The sequence below is a fragment of the Notothenia coriiceps genome, unplaced genomic scaffold (assembly GCF_000735185.1).
Source record: "Notothenia coriiceps isolate Sejong01 unplaced genomic scaffold, NC01 NC01_scaffold00000339, whole genome shotgun sequence".
NCBI classification, from domain to species: domain Eukaryota; kingdom Metazoa; phylum Chordata; class Actinopteri; order Perciformes; family Nototheniidae; genus Notothenia; species Notothenia coriiceps.
Genome location: NW_011333040.1, coordinates 22,574,249 through 22,601,698, shown reverse-complemented (window position 1 = coordinate 22,601,698; position 27,450 = coordinate 22,574,249). Strand labels below are relative to the sequence as shown.

Below are 27,450 nucleotides of genomic sequence, written 5' to 3'. Positions count from 1 at the left end.
TGAGTGAAACGTCACGGGGTTAAGGGATAGTGGATAGGAGAATTCAAAAGGACTTAGGAGAAGAGACCGCTGTACTTTAGAGAATCCGAATGCACTTTCACTATCTGACATGTTTATGATGCGCCAGCGGACGTCATGAATGTGCGTCTGCTGCTGTGGGGAAACTATGGAAACTACAGTTTTCTATAGCGGACTACAACATGGATGTATAATAAGAAGGAGGGACTACTGTAAACTCATCTAGAGACTCTGCACCGTGCTCTGATGCTGTTGTTTTATGCTTTATGAATGTGGACAACAGAGAATATTGTTCATGACCAAAGTTAGAATTGAAATAAAAAAGGAAAGTGAAACTTATACTCGTCACCCTCTCCCTCCGGTCCACATTAATACAAACAATCCCAATACGTATGATTGTATGAACTATGAAAAGATCTTAAAATCAATACAAATGTATTTATTATAAACGTTAGTCCTTAACATCTATCATTGTGTATATCACTATTCAAACATCTTTTAAAAGTTGAACAAACTCCACACAGCTCAGTAAAGATTGAAATGTTGACTTTATTTGATCATTTCAGTAAAACCTAACGTTCATATTTCTCTTTTTGATTATAATACTGATGAACGTTCAGAACAAAGCACTTTGGCAACTTACCACATACGTTTTAAAATGCTTAATAAGCACCGTAACACTCATGATATAATTTCTCGGTCATAATCGGTTGTTTCCGTGAACGGCCGACTGTTTAGTGACGGCAAATGCTGCGGCTGCAATGCATTGTGGGGTAGCATTTTCTCCTCTCCTTTCGTCAAGGGAGGTCCAGTGGTTCCTAAGCTAAAGGAGGTTATAAAGGAAGTTTGAAACCTCCTTTCCTTTCATTTGGAGAATTGGAACGGCACTTAACATGGCTACCACTGACGTACTTCCGGGTCATTTCACTTGGTTAGGAAGGTTCCTAAACTAAATGGACTATTGGAACGCAACCCAGGCCTGTCAGATTATTTTTAAAAGAAGGATGAAAAGGTTAAAGGGTGAATAGAAGTAATTTATTTAGGAAACAGTCATCGATTTTGCCTTTTAATTCTATAGAGTATACTATAATAAAATACATTCAAACTATCGACCAAAAGTCACCTACTAAACCCAATTTACTCCAATTAATCATTTCACATTTCCGACAGGTAATTCCCATAAATTAGGTGGAAAAACTTTAATTTATGCACAGTTGTGAGTTAAAACTGTGAGGCCCTATTAACATTGTTCAATTAGGCACTAACTGCAGTTTGAATAGTCATGAGTATATGCTAAAAAAAAAAAACAACTAAATAACCAATGTGAAATAAAAAACCAAAAGTTAATATAGCAAAAACAGCTAAATGTAATATGAACTGTGCCTGTGGTGTAAATGTCGGAACCAAATTGAACAGTTAAGAGACATTAATTATCACATAAGAATTTGTTAAAATGAATAACATGTTTTTGTATCAACACGTATATATGAAATTATTCTGTAACAATAAATGGACTGTCATCTTTCTGGTGCATTCATACAGCCACTAAAATAAACGTATTCACATTGTTGCTCAACTAAAACTGTTTTACAAAAAGGTTTCTACAAAATAAGATTCTCAACAAATTATATAATAGCCTTAGCAATTAATTATTACATTAGGCACTTCATTAAATAAAGAAAAGGAAAAGAGACTCTTATTTGCAGCCCAAATGACTAGTTAATAAAAAATCTAAACAAGAGTTAAAACCTTAATGTGTTTCTGTTTTTCTGTCAGCTCTCATGTTGCTGGAGAGGTTTGCACAGCCGGACAGCTCCAGTCCTGGGCGCAGTACGTCACTTTACCACAAGGTGGCGTTAGAGGGAGCAGCCTGCAGGTTACTCAGAGTAGAGAGGAAACGCTCCTGCAAAACAAGATCATAGCATGAGTAAACTCAACTACATAATGACATAGTATATGCACAATACATGTAAATGTGTTGTGTGAAGTCTTACTGAAAGAGAGTCCCAGTAAGCTCATCAACAAGGCCACCTGAAACAATCCAACACATGCAACATTTAAGAAGTTGCTTAAAGATTGAACTATACAAGCATAATGAGTATTTCTCAGTGTTTACCTGGTGAGCAGATCGTGTCGCACAGTAAGGGGCAGATGTAGCAAGATGAGCAATCCTGGAACAAAAAAAATAAAGTTTATCCCAATTGTTTCCTTTAATGTGTGTTATTGAGAGTGTTTTGCACACTGCACAGTGAAGACTTACTTGGCACTGCTCACAGTGATCCGACTCATCGTCATCTTCACACGGGCATTTTTCACAGTCTGTAGAGCAGTGCTGAAAGAGGAAGGAAGACACACAACGTACAGTTATTATCTGTTTCTATTTCTCTAGAAGTTATTTCGTCATGAGATCCATTGAAGTCTCTTACCTCACAGATGGTGCACACACTGCACAGAGAGCCGGAGCGGTACTGCAGCAGGTCGGTGGCGGGCTCTTCAATCGTTTCATTTACTGCGTCATTGACTTCATCTGCATAGAGTTAACAGAGTCACAGCAAATTAGCTGGGCCAATACATATTAGATTAAAGGTGACCTATCATGCAAAATGCACTTTTGTACGTCTTTTCTACATGAATATGTGTCCCCGTTGTTCCAGGGAACTCACCAAGTGTCAGAAAACACAACCCTCTCTATTTTCCTCCATACCCAAATCTCTTAAAAAGGGGCTGCAACGGATCTGATACAGACTGATCCAGATTTGAACACTTTTATGACGTCACAGAAGTGGCGCTACGGCTATTGGGCCAACTCCACCAATCAGGAGGGGACAGCCAGGGACATTGCCGTTCGAAAGTGCTGGAGACGCTGTAGTACATATGCCAGGCCTGTGGATGGTGCTGTTCTCACATAATCAGCCCATGAAAAGACAGTGTTAAATTGAGCGAAATGAGGAATGGCTAAAATGCATGATCTGTTTGGTATTTTGAAAAATAAAAAGTATAAATATGCCTTATATAGGTATGGTCCTACACTATATTATTCAAATATAGCATGATAGGCTAGCTATAGGCTTTTGCTGTGTGTACTGTATCTCGGCCAATAAGTCTACCCTTTAAAACCCTAATAAAAATGGTGTACCCATAGAACAAAACTGCACTGCCAATATCGTTTCAAGGTCTCTAGGACATTTGGATCAGTTTAAAACATATGGTTGTGTTTAGAAATCCAATATTGTTGGTTAATATAAGCATGTTACATGTTATGTGTGGTAGTTAACTTTCCAAGTTTAAACAAGTCAGGGTTGTTTTTTGTTTTACACACAACACTAGTATCGGCCTCCTTCGTATGTTTGACCCCTACATCTACCCCAAACTTTCCCATTGAAATTGATAAGAAACTTATTTGTGATAGGTCAAAGATTAAGGTAATCCAGGAGATAAATCTAATAAAGACTGCATAAGTAGCTTGCATACAGAGAGAGTTCATTCAGTTATTCATTATCCCCAGAGGATGAATTCTACCGACTTTGGTGATCCCTTTAGTTTCCATCCAGAAAAATAAATGTGTGATCCTAGAGAAGAAACTGTAAACACTTTGATCTCTTGACTGTTCTTGTACTCTTGAATCATCATGAGGTTAATATTTAAGTTAGTCCAACACTTTGATTTATGACCAAGTACCTACAAAACTAGTGGCATTCCTATGGGCCTTGGCAGTATGCTGATTTGTGTGGAGTGTTCTCTGGTTAATAATAGCATGTTTGGACGCTCAACTGACACCGCGTACATTAAAAACACTATATGTTCTAAACATGAGCATGCAAGTATTAACGCTGACAAAACATTTGCATTTGGCTGGAGTAGACGCACAGAACTGCTAGCATGGCTGCAGACTCTTCTTACATTGCTAAATCCTGCTTGGTGTGTATTTGTGTATCTTGGTCACAGCTCATTATGTACCATATGTAGGGGACCTGCATCAAGATTGGTGGTTATGTTATGTGTTTCTGAACAAAAAACAAACAAAACTTCAAGTATCGTTTAGCGAGCATTTCATGCATGAGCATCAGGTTGTGGATATGTCTTGTTTCCATACAGATGATATTGAATCATTATAAAAGCTCATTCGTGAGGATAAGTATTTTGTTTAAGAGCATTTGGTAAAGCTGCTATCTATTAATACCCAAATGCTTTAGTCAATCGACAGAAACATGTCAACAACTTTTTTTTGATAATGGATTCATCTTTACAAATGTTTTTCATTTAAAAATGGCAGAACTTTTTTCATCTTTCAGCCTTTAAGATACGATGTCCTGCTTTTCTCTGTTTCATATTATGTTAACTGATTGTCTTTGGTATTGGGCTGACAAAACAATAACAACAATTATACGTCACCTTGAACTAAATACACGTTTTACTATTTTTGTGACATTTTTAAGGCCAAATTGTAAATTGATTCATTTAGAAGAATTATCATGAAATGACAAAGTACTTATAACTCAAGTAAGAAATAAGGAAAACTGTTCCCATTACTAATTAGTAATACTGATGCAGGTTGGAGTTGGGGATACATATTTTGTTGTTGTAAATATTAAAGCATGAACACCGAAAGACCTTGAGACAGTCCTTCTTCTTAGTTTTTTTAAACGTACGCACTACACCAGTAATTATTTTTGCATCTTAAAATAAACACAGTGGTTCAACAAAAGGCATGAAAGGTTTGGACCCTGCTGGGTGCCAGCTACTTCACCGATAAGCGACTCTATTTTAGGGCCGTTATGTGACAGCGTTCCTACGGTGACTGCAGAAAGACTACAATGTCAAAGGGACTGTGGAGTTAGGAGGCATTAAAGGGTCCAGGAAGTACATTTACTTAAGTACTGTGAAGGATGGACTATTGTTCACACTGTAATGTTGCTACTTTCACTTAATTATAACAATAATAATCTAAGTACTTCCTTCCCCTCTGAAGTGTTATACTTTATATTAAATGACACACGTTTAGTGGTAGTATTTTGATAATCTATGAATATATTATAAAATGTAGTAAAAAAAAAAGGGGAATACCGTCATCTTCCTCTACTTCAGTTGCAGCGTATTCCTCATCATCTTCATCATCCTCATCAGCCTCCTCTTCCTCAGCCAACTCTTCCTCATCATCATCATCGCTGGCTTCCTCTGCCTCTTCAGATGCCTCCTCCTCCTCCTCTGCTGCATCCTCTTCGTCGTCATCATCAGCTGCGGCCTCCACATCCTCCTCCTCCTCCTCCTCCTCATCATCATCATCATCATCATCATCATCATCGTCCTCCTCAGTAGCCTGTTCTTCCTCCTCTGCTTCATCTTCAGCAGTCTCCTCTTCGTCATCGTCCTCCTCCTCATCAGCAGCCTCCTCTGCGACCTCTTCTTCCTCCTCCTCCTCCTCCTCTGCTTCCTCAGCAGTCTCCTCTTCCTCCTCCTCTGCCTCCTCAGCAGTCTCCTCTTCCTCCTCCTCTGCCTCCTCAGCAGTCTCCTCTTCCGCCTCATCCTCTTCCTCATCTTCCTCAGCTGCCACCTCTTCCTCCTCCTCCTCCTCCTCATCCTCATCCTCCTCCTGTTCATCCGACTCTTCCTCATCGTCATCTTCCGTTAGATGTTCCTCTTCATCACCCGCGCCATCATCACCCTCAGCAGTTTCTCCCTCTTCAGCTACCACCGCCTCCACATATCTGGCGTAGAGGCCTTCCCCTGCCTCCCCCACCTCATGGGCACTCACCCCCCCAGAGAGAGGGGTCTGAGACGGGCAGAGGAGGACCAGCAGGAGCCCCACCATCCAGCCTTTCACAGGAGACATTTTGGAAAAAACTCAAAAGGTTTGGAGCTACTTCTGAACAAAAAATCCACAAGTCTCCTGACCCTGTTTCCTCCACCAAAATATACAAAAATCTGAGTTTTTAACACTTAAAAAACATTAAATCCACAGGAAAGGTGAGAGAGTTGCAGGTGGTGCGAGGATATGGTTCAGCTCAACAGACCAACAGAGCAGAGTGCCAGCCTTGTGCCTGGAACACAGTGGAAACACAACTGGGTGTGTGGTGGAGTAGCATATGTGCCTGAGTGACAGGGGCACATGGGTGGGAAGAATGCTCCTGATGCCCTTAACCCAGTGTATTAGAGAGGTGGGTGTGTGCTTAGGGGAGACAGGGGGGGGTTGTACCGCGGGAGGGAGGGGGGTAAGGGGTAAAAGAACATAAGAAAATGAAGCGGAAGGAGCAGATCGTTTACCAATATTAAATAATCCAATTGAAGTGGATTAGGTCTTCATTTCAAGTGCTACAGCTATTCGGGAGATAATCTTTACTTACATCTATGGGTATATATGCACACTGTTATTTATTTAACTTTGAGTATATATATTTTTTTTTCAGTTGTTGAAATGTACTTTCAGTCTGTCTGTAAATCCCCCAGCACAAAAGCAGTCCAATAAAGAATACATTTATAAAATATACCATAAAAAGATACTACAGTTCTATTTTATTTGTATTTACTTGCACATCTCAAAACATTCTCTTGCACTATTTCATCTGTTTTATGTCCTATATATATTCATGTTGTACTGCTGGATAAGCCTGGGACTTAAGTTTATCATTGCCATATATACACTGTAGCTAATGTGCACATCACAATAAAACCTTGAATCTTGAAAAAATTAGACTCATGCAGGCAACAAATTGTATTTACACTCTCCAAAGGCTTTGACTTTCCCTGATTATTCTCTATTAAAGCTGTGGGAGGTGTAATCAGGGGCATTCATACACTCCCTTTCTTTAATTGAATCTATAAATAAACCTGGCTGAAACTCAGGACTGCATTTGCACAAAGCTCCATTGCACAAATAGATTATTTTAAACTATGGTCTCATGAAAGTGATAACACAAATGATTGTAATATTAGTAAGTAATAATCCCTTTTCTGTTGGCTTATGGGGTTAAACTAACACCTATCAGACACAGTCTCATCAGAGAGTCGATATTTGCTTGCCTGTCCCTTAGCAGAGAACATGTCAGGATGATGTATGAAATGGATGTAAATAGACAGAAATGGATATGATGGCGGTCTGCACATGTGCAGCAACTGCCATTCCCAAGAAATTCTTTATGTTTTAAGAACAGAATGATTATTACGGGTTTTCCTTATGCAGATAAGAAACAGTAAGGACAGTTTGTGTTAATTGCGTTGCAGATCGTGTGTAAAAGGAAGCATCAAATGTAGCCTACTCAGAAACTGAACCGTGACACACATGCTCACATACATGGGTTCATGTCTGCACATGAGAGGGGGGGGGGGGGACAGAAAGTGATGACACTGCCTCTCTCTGTGCGACCCGCTGCTGCGATTGACAGGTGGCCCAGCCGGCTATTTACAGTGAAGCCTCCTTCAATAGCCCTGCTCCACTATGTGACCTTCAATAGAGCTCCGGCAATCTGAAACTCAGCACCACGTACACCTTTCACACTTACATATCCCCTTCTATCTACAGTATATCAAACTACCTCACTCTTATGTTTAAGTCACAATTTCCCTCAGTGATTCATGGGATTATCCAGTAGTTCAATGTTTGACCTTTGACCTGACGCGTCGCTCCAGAGAGTGTAGCTCAAGGAATAGTTCAGTCTGTAACTGACACTGATTAACATGTGTCTTGAGTCAGGGTAGCTGTTGCCATTTTGTTTAAAGTATTTGTGCTAAAGCTAACTATCTATGCTAGCTCTTGAGAGTGGATGTCGTGTACTGTATGTCACAAAATGTCCCCCTAAAGGGTTAATCCGTTAGCATAGTTGACTCCTTATACCATTTTTTACAATTTATTGAACATAATAAAATAATGTTGCAATACAAAAACGTGATTCAACATTTAAGTTTTCCCGAACATAAAAGTATTAAACAGTAATGTGTCCTATTGTAGTTTTAATATTGCAGTAAAACCCCATATAAAAACCTTTGAAACAGTATTCCAGGAATAAAAACATGATAGCATTGACAAACAAAATACAGACAATATGTCATGCTACATCTTAAATACATATAATTTACTTTGTAATTGGAATAATGTAACAAGTGCTACTACACTCCAGTTCAGAACAATTAAACTACTTGAAGTGAGTCCAGTGATGAACATGGCAGTGGGAAGCATGGGAGCAGCCAAAGTAAAAACACTTGTCTTTTATCGACCCTGAGCAAGTGAAGGCATCACCAAGGCTGGATCAGGCAGTGTGGGAAGAGGAGGGGAACGCCTCTGTGAAACAGAACACGGTAAGTTAAACATGAATGACTTAAGGCAAAAACCAACAGGAAATAATCTAAGAAGAAAAATGTATGCTGTGATTTTGTACCTCTTGTTGTAGGAGGAGGCCGAGGAGGTTTGAACGTGCTGCCTTGTGCCAAAGTATCCACAATCCAGCTGAGAGCACTCGAGCAGTACTCCATCTGAGATGAAAGATCAGAAGAAGAGATCAGAAGAGAGAAAATCTGTGTGTTTACATGCAGTACACACCTGAGGTGAGGATCTATTATTTGGGAATACCATGAAGTTATCTAAGGCTACATGTTGAAGTTTCCTGGTCATTTTGCATGTGTGTGATTTCGCCTTAATTACATACCTGCCAACCCTACCGATTTGGACGGTAGTCTACCGCTTTTGACATGTTTCTACCGCCTACCGACTTAGCTGACTTTCCCTGCCGATTTTCAATCTTCCCAAAGTATAACAAATAAAAATGACACTCCATAGACACGGGACTCGACTTTTGGCGCACACCGTTTGCACCGTGTCTGTGATCGCATCATACAAACAGTCCTCTGTGTTTCTGAAAGAGAAACAACGTGCAGACCGGGGGTAACGCTATAGAAAAGCGTTACCTCCGAGGCTGATGGGTAATCACTCCCAAATTAGTTTAAGGGAACAGAGACGAGGCATTTGAGTCCTGCAGGGTTTCCCCGTTAATATCAGTGTCTCGAAAACACATATTGGCGACTGAAAGACATCCAGTGTTTGGTCTTTTCCTGAAGCATCCTTCACCTACAGTGTCTCAAATGAAAGAGGACCACAAACACACAAAAAATATAATCAGATTTGGGGATATCATTTGAGATTTGGGGATATTTATCTCCCATTCTTTCACTTTTTCTGACATTTTCAACACCAAACATGTCGTTAATGTCTCTGTTTAGTGAACTACAGCAATCTGAAAGCCTGTACATTATTTATATCACACTGCAAAAACATGCAGGAAATTACTTTTTTTATTGCAGTATTTTCTGATTTATGGCTCAACACAAAGATATTTCGCTCTGTGCAAACCTTTGACTCTAATATGTCTACAACATGAAAGAAGAATATGAACCTGGCTTTATCCAATGTTCACACAAGAGTTCTACATCCTGACACATCTACACTGTCTCTATAGAAAGAGGACCAGAAACACATTAAAAATATAATAAAATGTGGAGACTTTGGGATATTTATCTCCCATTCTTTTACTTTTCGGGCATTTTACATACAAAACATGTCGTTGATGTCACTGTTTACCAAACAGCATGAAATTATGCAATATATGTTAAATACATGGTTTATACATGTAATTAGTGGGGTTCCATTTCTTCTGATTACCTAATTTGGGCGTGCGCATTTGCCTCGCGCAAACCTACCTCTTTTGGATTCGGAAAGGTTGGCATGTATGTAATTATGCAAGCAGATCATTACAAAAGAAACGAGGGTTCTAGTTGATATCATGCAGTCCCATTTGAACCTTAACTGAAAGTAATAGTTTGACATTTTGGGAAACCTCATACCAACCTGTTAAATATGAAGCTATCGCAAGCAGCCAGTTAGCTTAGCTTAGCATAAAGACTGGTAGCAAGTGGAAACAGCTAGCCTGGCTCTTTCTAAAACGGAAATCTAGAAACCAGCACCAGCTCACTAGATTTACACCTATCTTCTTTTTTTTTTTATCTGTACAGAAAACGATACAAAAAAGTCCCTCAACCAACGGAGACTCAGGGAAATTATTGGTTCAAACCAAGACATACCGGGTCATAAAACCCCAAGAGAAAACTGTGCATTTTTACACTTTACACTAGCTGCCCTCGTAATGCTAAGCAAACCCAGTTAGTTGCAGTAGCTTCATATTTAACGTACAAACAAAAGTAGAATAAATACTGTCATCTAACTCTCAGCAATTAGCAAATAAGACTATTTTCCAAATTGGCAAACTATTCCTTTAAAAAATATGTGTGATTTTCCTCACATATGAAATAATGCATATTGTGATATCAATATCAAAACATGGTGTTCTAGTTGTCGGGATGCATATCATCCTGCCCTGCTATATCTAGCTGGCTGACATTTATGTTACCTTTGTATAGGATAAGTTGACTGAGTGCAAGACATGATGTGAAAGTATCAAAAACAACACAAATGGTACAGAATAATAATCTCAGTGAGAGTCAATACTTTAAAAAGGTGCTATCATTTCACCTCATTCTCCAGAGCCCTCAGCCTGTGGTCGAAGTCTCTGCCTTCACTCATGTGTTTAAGTACACCATCCACTCTAAAAAGAAAAAAAAGGACACATTCACCGTTATGTTATTACTGATTATGTATTATGGAGCATGACATAAATAATTACATTGCCATAGTGTTGGTATAGGGAGGTATGCTCACTTGACAGACATCTGTTTGAGCCTCTCACTGTCACTGCTCTTCTGGATCTTGTTCTGGGCGGTCAGGAAGTCCTCCTTCTGAATGGTTTCCCACGTCATGAGCCTGTTGGCTGCTTTCCCTTTTAACTGCAATACTAATAGAAAACAGAAGGATTTTTTGCTTACAAGTTGAAGATGATGTTGGAGTTACAATGACACAGTCCTGTTACATGACACGATTCGAGGAAAGTGACTAAATTGGGGTGAAAAGGCAGTTTTTAAAAGGCAGCCAACTGGGAGTCAAATGTGTTGGTGCATTTGGGAAACATAAATCTAAATTAAAAGGCAGCCAACTGGGAGTCAAATGTGTTGGTGCATTTGGGAAACAATTTTTTATATTAATTAGACTCACTTGAAAGGATATTCTATATGTTTTGAAGGGATAGAATGAGGTTTATATCTATAATCAGTGTATTTTAGTAGATGGAAGGCGATGCTTTGCTTGTGAGCCTATAAGGTCTGCTTCTCCAAACTGTAGTTAATACATGGACTGGATAAGTACCTCCCTGCCTCAAAACATCCAAACTATCCCTTTAAGATTGCAGTTGAAATACCTACCAAAGTGGTAGATCTTGATGGAAGGCACCCTGCGGATTACCCTCTTGATAAAGAGATTGATGTGAGAGAGGATGATGAACGGAGGAGCCAGGGAAGGACGGGAGTGGTACTGAACGATCAGGTTGTAGCGCTGGAACTTCCAGTAGATGTCACTGTTACCCTGCACTTCAGAGAAGGTGTGGCTGGGTGGACAGAAGGAGAGCAGAGTTAAACCATGTTGTGCTTGTGGAGCTACAGAGACAGACTGATGGACAGCCATCTTCTTACCTGAACATGGCGATGAGCAGGTTGATGAGCAGGATGTTGGTGACCAGTAGATAAACAATCAGCAGAATAACGACCAGCCAGTTGCTAGACGTCGTCCTGCAGGGCTCGTCGCCCATCTTAATCAATGTCACGTTGTGTGTGCAAGGCATGTCCCAGGCCTTCCCCACTGAGATTGACAAAAAAATAAAAGGAAGGTTTAAAACTACTTTTGTACCGTGAAGTTTAAAAAGCTGCAATGGATGTGGAACAAAAGTTCAGATACATACTTCCTTCTTAAACCGGTTTCAAACTTTAATATTGTAATACTTTTGATCAGCTGCATGACACACAAACAAACTCATTTACCATCCATCTCTTCCACAGGAATCTGTCCAAAGATGTGCAAGTACGGCCTGTAGAAAACCCGGCGAAAGATGCGCTCCAAGCTGGGGTCGTAGGAGTACAGCAAAGCCTGATTGGCTACTCCGTATGCCATGAGCCACACCATGAGGAAGAACAGGAAGAAGAAGATGTCCTTCATCTGAAAAAGCAAAAATAAAATGGATTTCCATCAAACATCCTGCTAAGTAAGGTTGATATGATGTCAACGTTTGGGATTGTTTCTCACCATCTTGCCAACAATGATGATCTTTGGTCCCATCTGTCTGTGAATGGCAAAGATGTGAATGAGACGCAGAGTGAAGACCATGTAGTCCACGCACAGGATGTCGCGGCCTAACTCATAGGACCAGTCGAACATCCTAAAACACAGTGAAGAAAATACAGTTAGGTAACAGCACCATCCAGTGGGAGAAATGTAAGAGTGACTGCAGATTGAATTCACGAGACTCAGGACAGGAGACATGTTGTCATGTTGTTTGATTTATGTCCAGTTTGGTTAGCAACTGCATTAAGTTCCCTAATTATAACTGTAACCAACTCTAACTTTTATAAACATAAATCTCATTATTAATCAATTCAATTAATCGTATTTTAAAATCGCGATTACGATTATGGCTGGCAACGATTACAAAAACAACGTAATCGAAATAAAACGATTATTTTTTTGTTAATATTATCATTTTTTTTAATAATTTTTTTTTTTTTGGTTTTTCAGTTGAATTATACTTAAAGTTCAGGGTAATCAACTGTTAAAAACATACTGTTCACACTTTTTTTCTCCAATAAATGGATGTTTTCAAAGTCAATGAATAATCGCATTTAATAAATCGCAATTACAATTATTGACCCAAATAATCGAGATTATGATTTTTGCGAGCAGCCCTATCTCATTAGGTTAAACTGTGCATACGTCTACTCTTTGACATTGTCACATGTATCACAACACACTGCTCTGTTTTGAAGGGTCCAGGCCATTGAGAATAAGAGTCTTAAAACACAATAATTAAAACATTATTAATCTCTTTGTAATTCTGTAATATGAAAACTCGTGGACAATTTTACTAATAGTGTAGAGTTCGGTCATAAATGAGATATATATATAATAATGTTTAAACTTTGCGTATACTTATATAATACGTTTGAAGTGTCTATACCTGAGGATTACTCCTACGATGAAGAGCACGATGGCGACGAGGTCACACTTGTTCCACACATCCTGAATGTACACTCTGATCTTCTGACGCAGAGTCTTCATTGTCCCCAAAAAGAACGTCTATGGGAGAACATCGAGCGTAGATGAAATAGGGCTGTCATCACAAAATCACCAGATAGTGCCAAATACTGAAAAACTCTTTAGAGGTAACGTGAGACTCTAATCCAACACACTTTGTCATATTCTGTGTGTACTGAAATCTGGTGAAAATCGACCTCTGTTAACGGTAAGTGGATCAATCTGAGCTGCTAGAGCTGTACCTAATACACTTTTTTTTTTACAGTCAAAGCTTCAATAAAAATTTGGTTTTTAAATGTAATGAAAAGGAGAGGGGAAAACAAGGACTTGTTTCTATAAGACTGAGTGTCCTTATAGCTTTATATCTGGAAGAAAACACTAGCTTTTCTCCTTTTCTGAAAAGTTGGACACCATAAATGAAGCTTTGACCCATTCTGTACAACAACAACAACAACAACAACAACAGTGCCACACAACACTATCCTGGTTGGGGAAAGGCCATGGATGAATAAAGAGCAAGGCAGTGATAGCGAGAGGGGAGGTAAATCTGGAGGCGTTCATTTGGTATAACTAGGATCTGTCTGCACTCACCTCTCGGAACTCCTCACACACGATGGTGAATACCCAGAAGTACAACACATACTCAGTGATGGCTGGACCAGCGGGAGGCGGGGGCAGAAAGTCCACCAGCAGCACGTAGGAAAAGAGCAGGAGGAACAGGAAGTACATGATAACATTGCCCAAGAATGCGGTGACAGGAGCGAACCAGAACTGACGCCATCTTGACACGATGAACGGACGCTTTGGAGGTCTGCGAGTCTGGGGTATGCCTGTAGGGAAGGTCATCGGCCATTGTTAAGTAGTTTGTCTCATTTTTATTTTGCAAGAGGCATTGCGTTAAAAGACAGCTCACCTTTGATGGTTGCGGTCCTTGGAGTGTGTGATCCTTGCGTGTCAGCTTCACTGTTACAATAACAAGATGTTTTAAAAAAATCAATAGACAAAAGGAAATTCCTCCTAGAACAAACCAATAAAGCAATGTGGTCCCTTTTCCTTAAAGTGGACCTATCATGCTATATTTGAAACATATATTGTAGGGCTATACCTATATAAAACATGTCTGTGAAGTTTTTTTTTCAAAATACCAAACAGATCATGCATTTTAGCCATGCCTCATTTGCTCTTTTATAGCCCTGTTTTTGCAAGGGCTGAATCTGAGAAGTCTTCTTCGCTGCTTTTGTGGCTGACTACAGCGCCACCTACATGCCTGTCATATGTACTACAGCGTCTCCAGCGCTTTCGAACGGCAATGGCCGTGGCTGTCTCCTCCTGATTGGTGGAGAGTTGGCCATATACTGTAGGCGGAGCTCCTCGTTTCTGACGTCAGAGATATTTTAAATATGGATCGGTCTGTATCAGATCCGTTGCAGCCCCGTTTTTAGAGATTTGGGTATGGAGGAAAAGAGAGAGGGTTGTGTTTTCTGACACTTGGTGAGTTCCCTGACACACCGGGGACACATATTCATGTATCAAAGACGTACAAAAGTGCATTTTGCATGATAGGTCCCCTTTAAATGATAAAATTATGAACATGTTAGAGTTTTACATGTGCTTGATGTCTGAGAAAGAGAAGACGGTGGCGCCATAGAGGCTGTCGCTGTCCCGGCCCGGTCCGTCATCGCTAGGCTTCCCCTCGTCCTCCTGGTGCGGGTCATTCTGTTTCCTGTGAGGTAGAGCATGAAGTAAAGGATCAGTGCGGAAATCTGACAATTCTGAATGACTAACTATAATGATACTAATTTGGGTTTTACCTGAAGGGGATGAGGTTGGTGTAGCAGAGGAAGGGGCAGAAGAAGGCGAGCAGGAGCTTCCACACCTCTGTGCTCCTCTTCATGTCACCCCACCAGATCTGAGACATCAGAGACTGGAGGAGAAATGTAGAGCATTTTCACCGACTGCAATGTATTTCTCAATATAAAAAGGGGCTGTGTTTTGTTTTTATTAAATTAAAATTCCATTATCATTATTCCCATTATTCCTTCCTTTTCAAGTGATGTTATTTGCAATCATTTTAATAATGTTAAAGAAGAGAAGACTATTTCAGTTAAAACATTGTATGGAAACAAGGTTTGATCTATTTAATTATTCTCGGGAAGTGAAGTTAGCAAGTTACAGTATCAAACGTTTATAGCATAACAGATACCTTGTTAAACTGCTTCAATAAAGCCCTTGACTTGGTTCCAATGTCTTCTTTGATATGTTAGTCACACAGCTTTGAAAACAGTGACGTACCTGCACTCCGTCATGGCTGAAGAAAAGTCGTGCATCAGCGCCCATGCCCATCTGTAAGCAGGTGGTGCCCCCCCAAACTGGAGATTTCCTAATCAGCAGCGTGAAGGAGCGACTCTCATCGCTCCGATAGCAAGAGCTGAAGACGTCTGAGAAGAGAGAGCGCAGACAGAGCTTCATTTAGAAAAGTGAAATTCAGCAAGAAAGTTATTCTGACAAAAAGTCAATCATTATAAACAGGATGTGTATTGCTTTGTAAAAAAACGACCCATTTCCACAGGCAACAAAACAATTAATTCCTAAAAAGCAGACAGCTAAAAAATAACTATGTCTGACCATCATTGCTACACGTTTTCTCAAACATTAGTGGATTGAAGGTTCATGATAGTGTTCATTTCATTAAATAAATATGTGACTTTTTGTTTCTCATGAATTAGACGAGACTACGACAAGGTGTCAAACAATCATACCTCTGGCATTACCAACATGCAATATTGTGATTAAAAAAGATCAGACTGATGTGTAGTTTGAAAAAATCAAAACTCAAAAATCTGTCTTTTTCATCAACTTCCACATTTTCTTCCCGTCACTTTGTCACTCTCCTGTACGCTCACACTCAGACTACAGTATATTTAAGCAATAGCTCACGACAGGCCGTGGTATATGCTCATTATATCACAGCTAAGGGGCGTGGTTCGGCCCGACGCGAAGCTTTCTTGTTCCAGTCTTTCTTGTTCCAGTATGAAAAGCAAACCCCGTTACTTCTCCGCTGCTTTCTTGTTCCAGTATGAAAAGCAAACTGCCTGCACAGACGCGGAGGGATACTGACTTGTTGTGAAAAGTAACTTACAATTCTACCCGTGGTATACGCTCAGTATATCACGGCTAAGAACCAATCAGATTGCTTGATTTGACTTATCCGTTTTATAAATATATATATAAATAGTTGTCCATATGAGGACTATTTCATGCTCTCACCGTGTGCCAGGTTCTCAAACCTCTGGGCCAGCTCTTTCATGGACAGTTTGGTCTCAGCCTCGGCCTCCAGCTTGGACATTTCCCTCAGGATCTTACAGCCACTCAGAGCACTCAGCACCGACTCCCCTGCCTGAGAGAGACAGCAAGGAAACTCAGGTCATACAAAAACTTTCAATGATACAATATGTTTGCTAAGAAAGGGGATGTTCATGAATTTTTTTCTTCTGTATCACTCAGGTGGTTAGAAAAATGATATTTACTAATCAAGCTCTGGGTCTGATGGCACCAGAAGAATGCAGATGATTAGATTATCAAGTGCTTATTTAAAAAAGAAACACATTATTGCTTTATATGTCTTCAAAGTCTTACCATCTCCCAGAAGAATGTGGACATCTCGCTGCGGTTCTGTAGGACAGACCAGATGAACAGCGAAGCCCAGGGGAAGAGACAGCGCTTGTCCCGATACAAGCAGTCTCCTCGCAGCACCTTACTGGCCCGCTGGGATGGTTGAAAGGAAGCAGGGGAGGGGTGTCAGAATAATTGCAAGTCCACGTCATTTGTTTATTAACTTTGATATCCGTCTACTTATTAAGCAAAGCTACCCTAAGAGCTCTCCTCTTGGATGAGATCTGTTCCAATCCCAAGGCTTCGTAGTAAAACGGCTGGCAGACATCACCCATCAACAGTTCCAGGACCCTTGCAACCTGAGGAGAGAACAAAAGATTAAAGTGTAAACAACACAAGTTCTGTTTTCATTGTTCTGGCCTGTGTCTATAATCAGAAGAAACAAACCTCAAAAAGGCTGATATCCGTCACTCTGCCACTGTATACGTTCTCTGCTGCACCTTTAGTGGAGTCCTGCAGGTTTAATGTGGGTGCAGGGGCTGCATACCCCAGCCGCTCCACTAGATGGCGCTGAAGCAGATAGTAAAGCACAGTCCCGTCGGCCACGGAGCGGTAGAGGTTCTCCAGCCGGCCATACGTCAGGTAGTCCAGAATGTTGAGGCCATTCTCCGTGAAGAGGCGCACAAACTGAGGCTTGTCGTTGACCAGGGCGTCTGTCATGGAGTCTTCCAAGTCTTCATACTAATTGATTGGGAAAAGGTTTCAATATAAGGTCAATACTTAATGCGTACCAATTTCATTGCAGAGTAGAACTTAAGTGCTGTAATTACCAAAAGGGCTTCAAAATAAGGCTGCATACAGTAAGTTAGAAAAAAAAAACTAATTGTGATTACGATATGATTTACAATAGTGGAGACATTTTTACAAAATCATCATTATTGAAAGATATTTTTAAAATCCGCATGGCGAGATTCCTTTAAAAGGATCTGTACCAAACAAAGATAAACAAAATTAAGTCTGAAGAATACGATTTGTAGTATGTCTAATATTATGCCTTCTGCAATTTCAAAATTACAGCAACCAATTTTGCTATTGCGATTACATTTCTATTAGTTGTGCCCTAATACAGAACACACATAATACATTTTAGAGTGGTAGTATTTCTCATCTCATGTGATGCCTCCCCCCTCCCTCTCACCCTCCAATGGATGTCTCCATTGAAGAGCTCACTCTTGGCGATGTCGACCCTGTTCCATGTGACCGCTAGCTTCAGCTCTTCATTGTAAGGACTGTCATCAACAGACGCTCGATGCTTACTGGCTGAGAAACACAGAATCACACCACAAAACATCAAAAATAAAAGACGTGTTGCCACTTAAAAACAGACATTTTTCATAATTTAAAACGAGTTGCTTGTACCTCCCACCAGTGCCTTGAGCAGGACAGTGTCAAATTCATTGGGGCTCTCCTGCTCTCCATGGTAGATTGTAATTAAGTGTCTGTTTTGGTAGATGCTCAGAGCCTGGAATATGGAGACAAGAAACACATTTGAGTTTAATAGTGATACTGAGCAAGAGACGGACATGCAGACAGTGAAGAAGAAAGATTGGGTGACAAAGGGAACTGTCAAAGCCATGATCTCGTCGAATGGACTCGCCGCTGAGTATTGGCATTTAAAGATTTTATGAGGGCATTTGGAGTCAAGCATCAACAGTAATATGTAGCCATTGATTAACAGTGGGTATCAAATAAGTCCCTAGTTAAACAGGCAGGGAGTAGACACATCTGTTATATTTATTGATTAAATAATCATGAAGGCACTAATAAATGAGTCAATAACCAGCCACAGTCTTTGAATGCAGCATGGGCTGTTGATGATAAAACTGCAGCGATTAGGAGGGTGTGTTGGTAGTGGAGAGGAGGTGACGTTGATTTAAAATAGAGAGCAGCTAAGATACTTCCCGGCTTTTTACAATGCATTTTGGAAATGTCCAAACATGTATAAGAGTGATTTTGATCAGATTATGTCCTGAAGAGTTGGGAGGATCACTAAAGGCATTTTTATTTTAAACATTATTGGCTAGACAGATGCAACTAATCCTATTTCAGTCTGTTTTGTTACAGGAATAATCCTCTTATTAGTCTACAGGCTCCGTAGAGGCTCAATAATTGTTCATTAAATGCAACTATTATAAAGTGTTGGATGACATGAGCAACAAATAAATCATGTGGCTGTTTTTCTTAGAGCCTTAGCAGCTGCAGCAGAGCTTAACATGTTAGCTTTCCCTGGGGGTTATGGTACAAGAGAAAATACGTTGCCACTTGGGAGTATGCATATTTATTGGAATGCTGATATATCCTGTGGGAGTAATATTGAAATCTCGACCTTATACTGTAGCATTAAAAATAAAGGTCAAGGTGTCACCAGGACGCCATGAATTTAAAAGTTAAATGTCACGGCAATCTGAGCCAGTAGCCGCTGAAAAAACAGTTCCTTCCTGAACACAATGACAACATGCTTCAGCACTTACCCGCTCGACTAGTTTCTCCGTCTCCGCTTCAGAGGGGAAGTGCTTCTTAACCCGTTCTGCCACTCTGTCTTTCAGATCCACGCTGGGCCCCGCCTCGCCGTCCCCCTCTGAGGAGGACTGGGCGGTGGGGGCAGAGGACAGGTTCTCCAGGACGTCGCTCAGGAAGTCAGCCAGCCCTCCAGAGCCAGCCAGCACCAGCCAGGGCATGGAGGTCTTCAGAGAGAGGTCCACTCTCTGGTGGAAAGTAGAAAAAGAAAACAAAAATATTGATGGAATACAAAAGCCCTAATAAAAGTAAATTGTGCTTTTGAAATGATTTATTCTATGTAAAAAGCAGCATCTGTACCTCCAGCTTGCTTGCCTCCCCTGATATCAGCATACATAGGACTGGGATGTCGATGCTGCCGCTGCCTACAGAAACACAAACATTTTAATTCCTTCAGTGCATTGGTACATTTATTTCCACATGTATATTTTCCACATGGATATGTTTTTACTTTTTAACGCTATTTTATTTATATTTCAGAAATATGTTGGATTGTTTATTTCTAGTTTCTTTATTTCTTGTATGTTCATTGCCTTGTCTGTTATGCTGCTGTCACAAAAACATTTCCCAAATTGGGATCAATAAAGTACTTATCTATCTATCTAAATTCTTTGTTTATGCAGACTTCACTTTAATGCAGACATTAGATCCTGAATGCAGGACTTGGCACAAACTAAGCATATTTTCCTTGTAACGTAAGAGGCAACAACACAGAGGGAGCACGCCGTTAAATATTTTGCCTAAATCTCTGCTTGACCATACATGTTTAACAGCTGTGACTGAGATTCCTGCAGTGACATGCAAAGGATTTCATTCTACAGTTAACGAAGGATCATTTTTTCAACACATTCATGAATGAAAGATCAACACAAGAGGTGATGGATGAGCAAGGACTTGTTCATGGGTAAAAGAGCCTTGTGCCGTTTTCTTTACACTACTGAAACATTAGTACAAGGACAATTAGAGATAATAGCAGTAGAAGAAAAGCTGAAAGTCTACTATTTATTCAGGATTCAAGATAATCCATCATCATCATTCCTCATGCATGGTTCTCCAAAACCAGTTGTACCAGCAATTCAGTAGGAAGGAAATAAAACAACAGAGGAAATACAGTTTAAGGTACACTTCTTTCAGTCATTGGTGTCACATTTTAAGTGAAGAAGGGAAAAAAACTTTATTTTCCTGATACTACGTATAATACCAAACATTATATTTGATCATATAATCTCTCACCCCAGATGCCTGTGCGCTGATGGGAGATGTAGTCCTCCAGTTTGGCTCTGAATCCAGTCTCTTGCCTGCGCTCAACACTCCCGTCGTCCACCAGCAGGAAGGCCTGGTAGTTGTTGTCCAGGCAACAGGAGTCCCGGGACGTGTTCTGGACGTAGTACTTAGCGGGAAAGCTGCCCTGCAAGAGCAAGAAACAAGGAAGTTAGGATATAGCAAGGTGTCTTTGAATAAAGTCAATATCTGATGTGCGTTAGAGGCCCGTGTTTACTAGATTCCAACATAAGACATAGAATCACAGTAAAAGAAACAAAGCAATACAATTGGGAACCAAGATAATGAAGAATATACGCTACAGTTCTTCTACTTTTGACAAGTAAAGCTGAACAACATCTTCCCTTAATGACAAGGTCTGGTGGTAATAGAGAAAATAATTCAACCCCAAACTTGGGACCTAGTCTTTTCCTCATTTAGAATAATTAGTGCAGATTTGTAAAACCTGAGGGTTGACCAGCTGCTCTCGGTTGTGGACGAAGCCCCAGGGAGCGATACCCAGCGCCACCACCTTGTTGAGGGACACAGACGAGGCTGCGGTGGCATGATCCCTCACCGCCTCTCCAACACATCTGCCCACGCCTTCACGCAGGCCGGCCGTCAGGATCCACGCTCCTGGGAAGAGCAGACAAACAGTGAAGGGGAGAAGAAACCAGAAACTGTGTGGTAGCTGTAACTTCTTAAGAGAAAGAGAAATGTCATAAGAAATTGCTGTTTAAAGCTAACATTTGTACCTCTTGACTATCAGGTAAATGACCAAGACCTATTTACAAAAGCCTTAAGATTAATTGTAAATAAACTTACATATTCTTGATTAGGATTCATCTAATCTATTTGAGATGGACAGTCATTTATACTCAAGAAACATAAGACACTGTTAGTGTTTTATCATGTAAAATGCTAAGTAACAACATCTAACCATTGGAACCTTAAAAAATAAAAGTTAACATGGAAAAGAAAACACATCAAAAGCTACTACCACGGAGATACATATATAAACAGCCTCAACACATTTTTAACATCTATGTTTACTTTGCTAAATATATATTTATTACATAATGTTTACTACTGTTTTGATATTTTATGTCCATGTCAACAGTCCTTGTTGGTACACACACATCTACACAGTGTTGTGTATGAACAATGTGTTTGGAGACCTCTTTTTAAAGTGACCTCGGTGACAGGAGATCAGTATCGCTGTTTGCCACCTGCATCTGGCACAGGAGTGAGGAGGAAACGGCCATTGTCGTACCAAATTAGGATCCCCCCCAGGGAGTCCTAGATTGTACTGCTACTACATTTTGTAACAGCTGCGTTTTTAAAGCACCATGAGTATTTCTGTGTCATTCAAGAAAATCCATGAATAGATTGTTACTTAGAAATGTTTACACATTTTAAAGGACTTAATGTGCATCTCTCTCTATCTACATTACAAAATAATGAAATGATGCTGATTTTAATGTTTTAATCTTTAATGAAAATGTTGAGATTAAAATGTAAAAGAGGTGGGCAAAAAAAGACTTAAACAAAGTTACATACGGCTATAAAGGTTAGACATATGAAGTTAAATGCCGTTAGAAGCATTTGTTTTATAAGGGCAAAAAAAGAAATTAGGCAAATTCAGGCATTCTTCACGGTTAATTTAGTTAATTTAAGACCTTTTTGAAAACCAAATACACAGTATAATAGGTAAGTAAGTATTATGATGAACCAGTGAAGATGGTATGGCCCAGAATCATATATCAGGTTTCTTAAGCAATTCCCATCTGTAAAAACAATAATTCCTGCTGACATGTTGAACTATGTTGAACTATATTAAGCAAACTGGAAAAGCAGCTAAAAATTGATGAATGAATTAACCAATGAAAGGTGGTAAGTTAAGTTTAAGGCAAGGGGAAATATTAAGATTAAATGTAAGATTGTTTTCAAACATGTTATGCACTATTGAGGAAACAATGCAATATTAAATGCAAGATGCAGATTTCCTGAATTTAGGGCACACCCATCAAAACAATTATTTTACATGTGAAGGGGACCAGTCTGTAAATGATGACATCATATGCTGGCTGTAGACAAATCGCTTCCCAAGGAATTTTAAAGTCACAGTGATGAAAGTGTGTATGGGTTTAACTGGGCTGTAACCTATGACCCACCTTCATAGCAGTGTTTGCAGTTTAGCCACTTCAAAGTTCATTTGGCTTTCACAATGTTTACCTGTGCTTTGTGAGGCTTTCACCAGTCCCTGCCGGAGGACTTCTCGTACCCAAGTCTTCACCTTTGTCCTGCCTTCTCCACCCACTATAGAGACCACCAGGTTAGGAGGAGAAAGACCCCAGTGAGCCGTCATCAGGGTGTAGACCATAGACGCTTGGGTGTCCCATGACAGACGCAGGTACTGATATCCCAAAGAGAGACAAAAAACATTGAAACGGGTAGAGGATAAAACACAAATTTGACTTTAATTTAATTATAAAATGTGTGCTTGATTGTATTATAACTGTCCTATGTGGTCAAATGGTAATGCAGCTTATCAGTAAAGATATGTGATCCCTTTGTGTTCAGGTGCAGCAGTAGCTTAAAGATAAAGGGGAAACAAGTACTGATAACTGCAGAGTAGGTGCATTGGAATCTTAATAGTCTTAAAACAGAATAGATTTGGTCATAAAATCTAAAAATATAGAGACAAACATTAAATGAGCCATTCAGAGAACAGAACTGAGCAAAAAGCCACCCACATAGCTGTGCCTCTTGCTGGCTCCTGCAAACTGCAACTCCCCAAAGGCATCAGTGGGATATTCAGAGGAGTGCTGGGCGCTGACCCAGCGATTGACAATCGCTGTGCTGAAGTAGTCTCCAAGAGCCACAGAGCCGTGATCATCTCTCGCACCCCCGCACTGACACCGCGCGCCATTACTGAGAGAGGTGAGAGGATAACGCATGTGAAAAAATGATCATCCTGACGCATCGCCACAATAAATAGACATTGCTGTCACAGAGGAATGTGCCGGACAGAGTTCAAAGTACCTGAGAGAATCTTCTACAAAGGTGGTGCACACTCTCTTCTTGATGATCTTGGGGATCCAACTCTGAAAACATTTTTAAAAGGTTAACACACTGAAATGAAAAATGGGCTTTAACCATTTTAAGAACTCTATCCCTACCCTTTTATGCTTGGAAACCATGTGGCAGTAGGGCGTAGGAAAATGTTAAAGTGAGAACTTTGACTTTGGCTCAGAGATGGTGATAAGCTGGTGAGAGGTTCTGTGTCTGAACACCTGGCTGTGAATTCTGACATGGTGCTGTAGTTTCAGACCAAGTTTCTAAAGTGTGTGTAAGAGTGCGAGTGTGTGTGGTGGGCACGTAGGCCACTACTGTACACAGGTATCTTCTGTGCATCCAGGAGGCTACATTCTGCAGGGGCCCCACTGGACACGTTTTACACACTGGACTGGAAAGGGAAGCATTGGGCACAATCACTTACCTGAGATCTGACACACCTAAAGAGAATGCAGCTCTGTTATTATTAACACCTGTGCTTTCAAGTGAAAATATTTGTTGTGAGACCTGAGCCAAAATCCTTATATTCTGAACAGATATTTGTTTTATCGTTTGAATGTTTATCTCCCGGTATTAACAGCGGCTATGTTTGTTGGGCTTTAACTTCAAGCTATGATATAGCTTACAATACTTCTGTACTTTTACTTAATTAACATTTTAAAATGAGGACTTTTATTTGTAATGGAGTATGTAAAGACTGTGGTATTAGTACATTTACTTACAAAGTTATCAAAAGGTGGCACGAGTTGTGTAAAGTAACTAAGTAGATTTACTCATGTACAGTACTTAAGAACATTTTTGAGATACTCGAGTACTTACTTGGTGTATTTAAATGTGTTGCTACTTTGTACTTGTACCCCACCAGAATGCATAGGTGCAGATTTTGATTAATATTTTGAAATACAAAACAACACTATACGACTTCACATCTGGAGTAACATTCCAAAGCTACCCTGCAGCTGCAAAGTCATTCAAACCAGCTGCACCTTCACCAGCTTTGATAACACTTTAATGCATCAATAATTATAATCAAAACATAATACATTATTCTGAAACGGGCCAATCTGCAGAATGTGTACTTTTACTTCTGGTACTTAAAGTACATTTTGGTGCCAAATAGGCTACTTGTGTTATTTTACTTGATTAACATTTTGATAGCAGGACATTTACTCAGAATTTTGTTTGTTTACAACAGTAACATGCTAATTGCAACACTATTATCTAGAGATGTCACACATATAAATAATAATATACACACATAAAGGCAATTGTTCTGCACATGATTACATTTAAGTACATTTTGCTAATAATAACTTTGTAATTTTCTTAAGTAAGACTTTTACTATTAATTAAGTATTTTGACAATAATGTATTGATACTTCTTCCACTAGTTGGCTCTGTACTGTAATGTTAGCTGGTGAAAGGCTGGGTAGTAAAGTACAATAAGGGGCGTACTCTTATCTTTGCCTGTACAGTCAGATATAGGGTAAATAAAGTTAAAGTAACATTAAGTAGGTAAAAAGCAACCCTATGAAGCTCTTGTTTACAACTGTCAATTACTCTAACCGGCAAATTAGCCGTCAGTGTTTTACATTTTAAAATGTTAAACGGTAATTTCTCTTCCGCAACAAAGTGAGCTAGCTTAACTTCCGCCGGTTTGACAACTATCAACAGATATGAGCACACACTAGCTGCTTTTTAGGTACATTTGCGACAAAATGCGAGTCTGTTTACACACAAACACACAGCTGCAATGCTACTTTCTGTCGTCCATGCGTCCGTCATAAACCGTGAGTATTAGCTCCTGCTCGACCAGCTGATTCTGCTGTTTGCCCTTCGCGTCACTGTGACTCAGAGCCTCTCGGGGAATAACAGCCAGCCACAACTTGTATCACAACTTCCACTTAAATTCCTCTTTTATTAAACTGTAACCGTAAAAAAACGTGCATGAAATCACGTCCGGAACAGAGAGATTATGAGCCTACCTGGTCCTTCTCAGATTTGCCGATTTTATTTTCGCCTCCTCCTTCTCCTGTGTCTCTCATTGTGTTTTCCTTTCTATGTGCCCCAGTGGGAGATATAAGGAGAAGAAAGACTTCACAGTTTCGGTCTGCCCATTTTATAGTGAGTATGCTAAAATACTGGGTTGAATAAACCTGAAGCTATGGAAGAGCCATTTCCAAACATTTCTGAGCAGCCAGAGAGGAATCAAGGTGTGGAGCAGACACACCACACACAGGTGAAGGTGTGGTTTCACAAGAGGCTCACCATTTGCTATTTTCCTCAAAACTTTAAAACAGGAGGAGCCAGTCACCCCCACTGTCTGAGAGCAGCTGATTATAAACCATGAGTTAATCTCATTGTTATCATCCAGGGAGGCGAGATGAAACCTGAAGAAACTTTTAAGATTTCCTGCCAATTGGTTGGGAAATTCTTTCGTCACATGCAGAAGTGTGTTCAGACCGTTTCAGACTTTATATACTTTAAATACTTTAAAAAGTGGTATAAGAGAATTAACAATTAAAAATACAATGAAAAGTATTATATCAAAAATAAACAATATAAACAAAACAATATAAAATATTCCGGATAATTTAAATAAAAAGTACTTTTAGGCGGATATGAAATCTCAACAGTGTGATCTTTCTAGTACCGAGTTCCCAATAGAATACCTTTAAACAATGAACATAACATCTTATTTTCATGTTATCAATTTGTATTAATATTGTATTTATTCTAGTTGAATGGTTTTGATTGATGAGCCTAAGGAGGCAGGTAAACATTGCAAAGAGGGATTTGTATTCCTTAATAATATTATCAAACTTAACTACGTTAGCCTCAGAAAAATAAAATAAAATGTAGCCTACTTTAATAATCTCAATTTGGGATTAATAAAGTACAAAACCAAGCAAAGCATTACATAATACCAAATAAAAAAAGTAGAAATAAACAATTCTAAAATATAAACATCATAAAACAGAAATATACTGTAAATAAACCAGCATTAGAGAGTAAGAAAAATATACAGATGACCGGGAAGATAACAAATCTATAAACTGTCTGATGTATTTGTTGGTGATAAAAACAGGATAACGTAATATGATATAACACTTTTGACTGTAAGTACATTTAGCGGATAATTCTGTAATTCTACTTAAGTAACATTTCACATGTCAGACTTCTACTTGTAACGGAGTATTTAAGACTATGGTATTTGTACTTTTACTCGAGTAAAGGATGTGAGTACTTTTCCACCTCTGCTGATGACACATAGCCTATGTTGACGATACTTTAACTGGCGGGACAACTGAAGCCACGTGCATGGGCATTGAGCAGTTTGCTTCTGTCAAGGTTGCCTAAAAATACCACAGCCTGGTCAGCCTGGATTTACAGCATGGAAAGTGGGACAGATAATTCAATCTCCCATACACCTTAAAAGGCAGTATCCTTTTGCAGAATATGAATGTGGTCATCCAGGTAAAAAACAAAAGAGAAATAAATAGGGCAATTTTAAGACTTTTTTAATCGATGCATCAATGATCTATGCAAAGTGAATTTTCCAACTTTTCTCCAGACCCTTGCAGATTATTACACACTTTTTATATTAAATATTTTTTATACAATGTATTTAAATAATGAGGAATTTATATTTTAAAAAGTAATATGATTAAGCATTTCAATACATCCACATTCTCTTTGGTTAATGAGCATACATCCTTATAAAGTACCAG

General features: G+C 39.5%; 2 protein-coding genes across 2 annotated transcripts; both read right to left on the bottom strand.

Moving 5' to 3' along the window:
* Positions 1 to 924: 924 nt before the first annotated feature.
* LOC104948855 (sarcoplasmic reticulum histidine-rich calcium-binding protein) lies at positions 925 to 6,098 on the bottom strand. The gene is made up of 6 exons (XM_010775086.1): positions 5,083 to 6,098; positions 2,445 to 2,545; positions 2,279 to 2,350; positions 2,135 to 2,189; positions 2,013 to 2,049; positions 925 to 1,921 (listed from the first exon to the last, which is right to left on the bottom strand). Exons 1-6 carry the CDS (start codon positions 5,846 to 5,848, stop codon positions 1,900 to 1,902), a joined length of 1,053 nt encoding a protein of 350 aa, XP_010773388.1. The 5' UTR covers positions 5,849 to 6,098; the 3' UTR covers positions 925 to 1,899.
* A 1,742-nt stretch (positions 6,099 to 7,840) lies between these two features.
* Positions 7,841 to 25,942, bottom strand: LOC104948864 (transient receptor potential cation channel subfamily M member 4-like). Its single transcript, XM_010775097.1, has 28 exons — positions 25,705 to 25,942; positions 23,687 to 23,748; positions 23,398 to 23,575; positions 22,877 to 23,057; positions 21,108 to 21,277; positions 20,615 to 20,789; positions 19,682 to 19,746; positions 19,336 to 19,569; positions 18,224 to 18,326; positions 18,003 to 18,124; positions 17,252 to 17,545; positions 17,062 to 17,163; positions 16,829 to 16,957; positions 16,460 to 16,589; positions 15,485 to 15,630; positions 15,004 to 15,116; positions 14,799 to 14,915; positions 14,106 to 14,155; positions 13,784 to 14,022; positions 13,116 to 13,234; positions 12,188 to 12,320; positions 11,926 to 12,100; positions 11,581 to 11,746; positions 11,314 to 11,495; positions 10,718 to 10,850; positions 10,532 to 10,604; positions 8,388 to 8,481; positions 7,841 to 8,290 (listed from the first exon to the last, which is right to left on the bottom strand). Exons 1-28 carry the CDS (start codon positions 25,762 to 25,764, stop codon positions 8,259 to 8,261), a joined length of 3,777 nt encoding a protein of 1,258 aa, XP_010773399.1. The 5' UTR covers positions 25,765 to 25,942; the 3' UTR covers positions 7,841 to 8,258.
* Positions 25,943 to 27,450: the final 1,508 nt, after the last annotated feature.

What these genes read in the sequence shown, in the direction of transcription:
- LOC104948855 (XM_010775086.1), bottom strand. Translation starts at nt 5,848, where the DNA reads ATGTCTCCTGTGAAAGGCTGGATGGTGGGGCTCCTGCTGGTCCTCCTC. An exon ending in CGACACGATCTGCTCACCAG is followed by an intron (nt 2,050 to 2,134) that starts GTAAACACTGAG and finishes GGATTGTTTCAG; the next exon opens with GTGGCCTTGTTGATGAGCTT. An exon ending in CTTACTGGGACTCTCTTTCA is followed by an intron (nt 1,922 to 2,012) that starts GTAAGACTTCAC and finishes CTTGTTTTGCAG; the next exon opens with GAGCGTTTCCTCTCTACTCT.
- LOC104948864 (XM_010775097.1), bottom strand. Translation starts at nt 25,764, where the DNA reads ATGAGAGACACAGGAGAAGGAGGAGGCGAAAATAAAATCGGCAAATCT. An exon ending in GGGAGGCAAGCAAGCTGGAG is followed by an intron (nt 19,570 to 19,681) that starts GTACAGATGCTG and finishes ACTTTCCACCAG; the next exon opens with AGAGTGGACCTCTCTCTGAA. An exon ending in CTGCTCATCGCCATGTTCAG is followed by an intron (nt 11,496 to 11,580) that starts GTAAGAAGATGG and finishes CTGTCCACCCAG; the next exon opens with CCACACCTTCTCTGAAGTGC.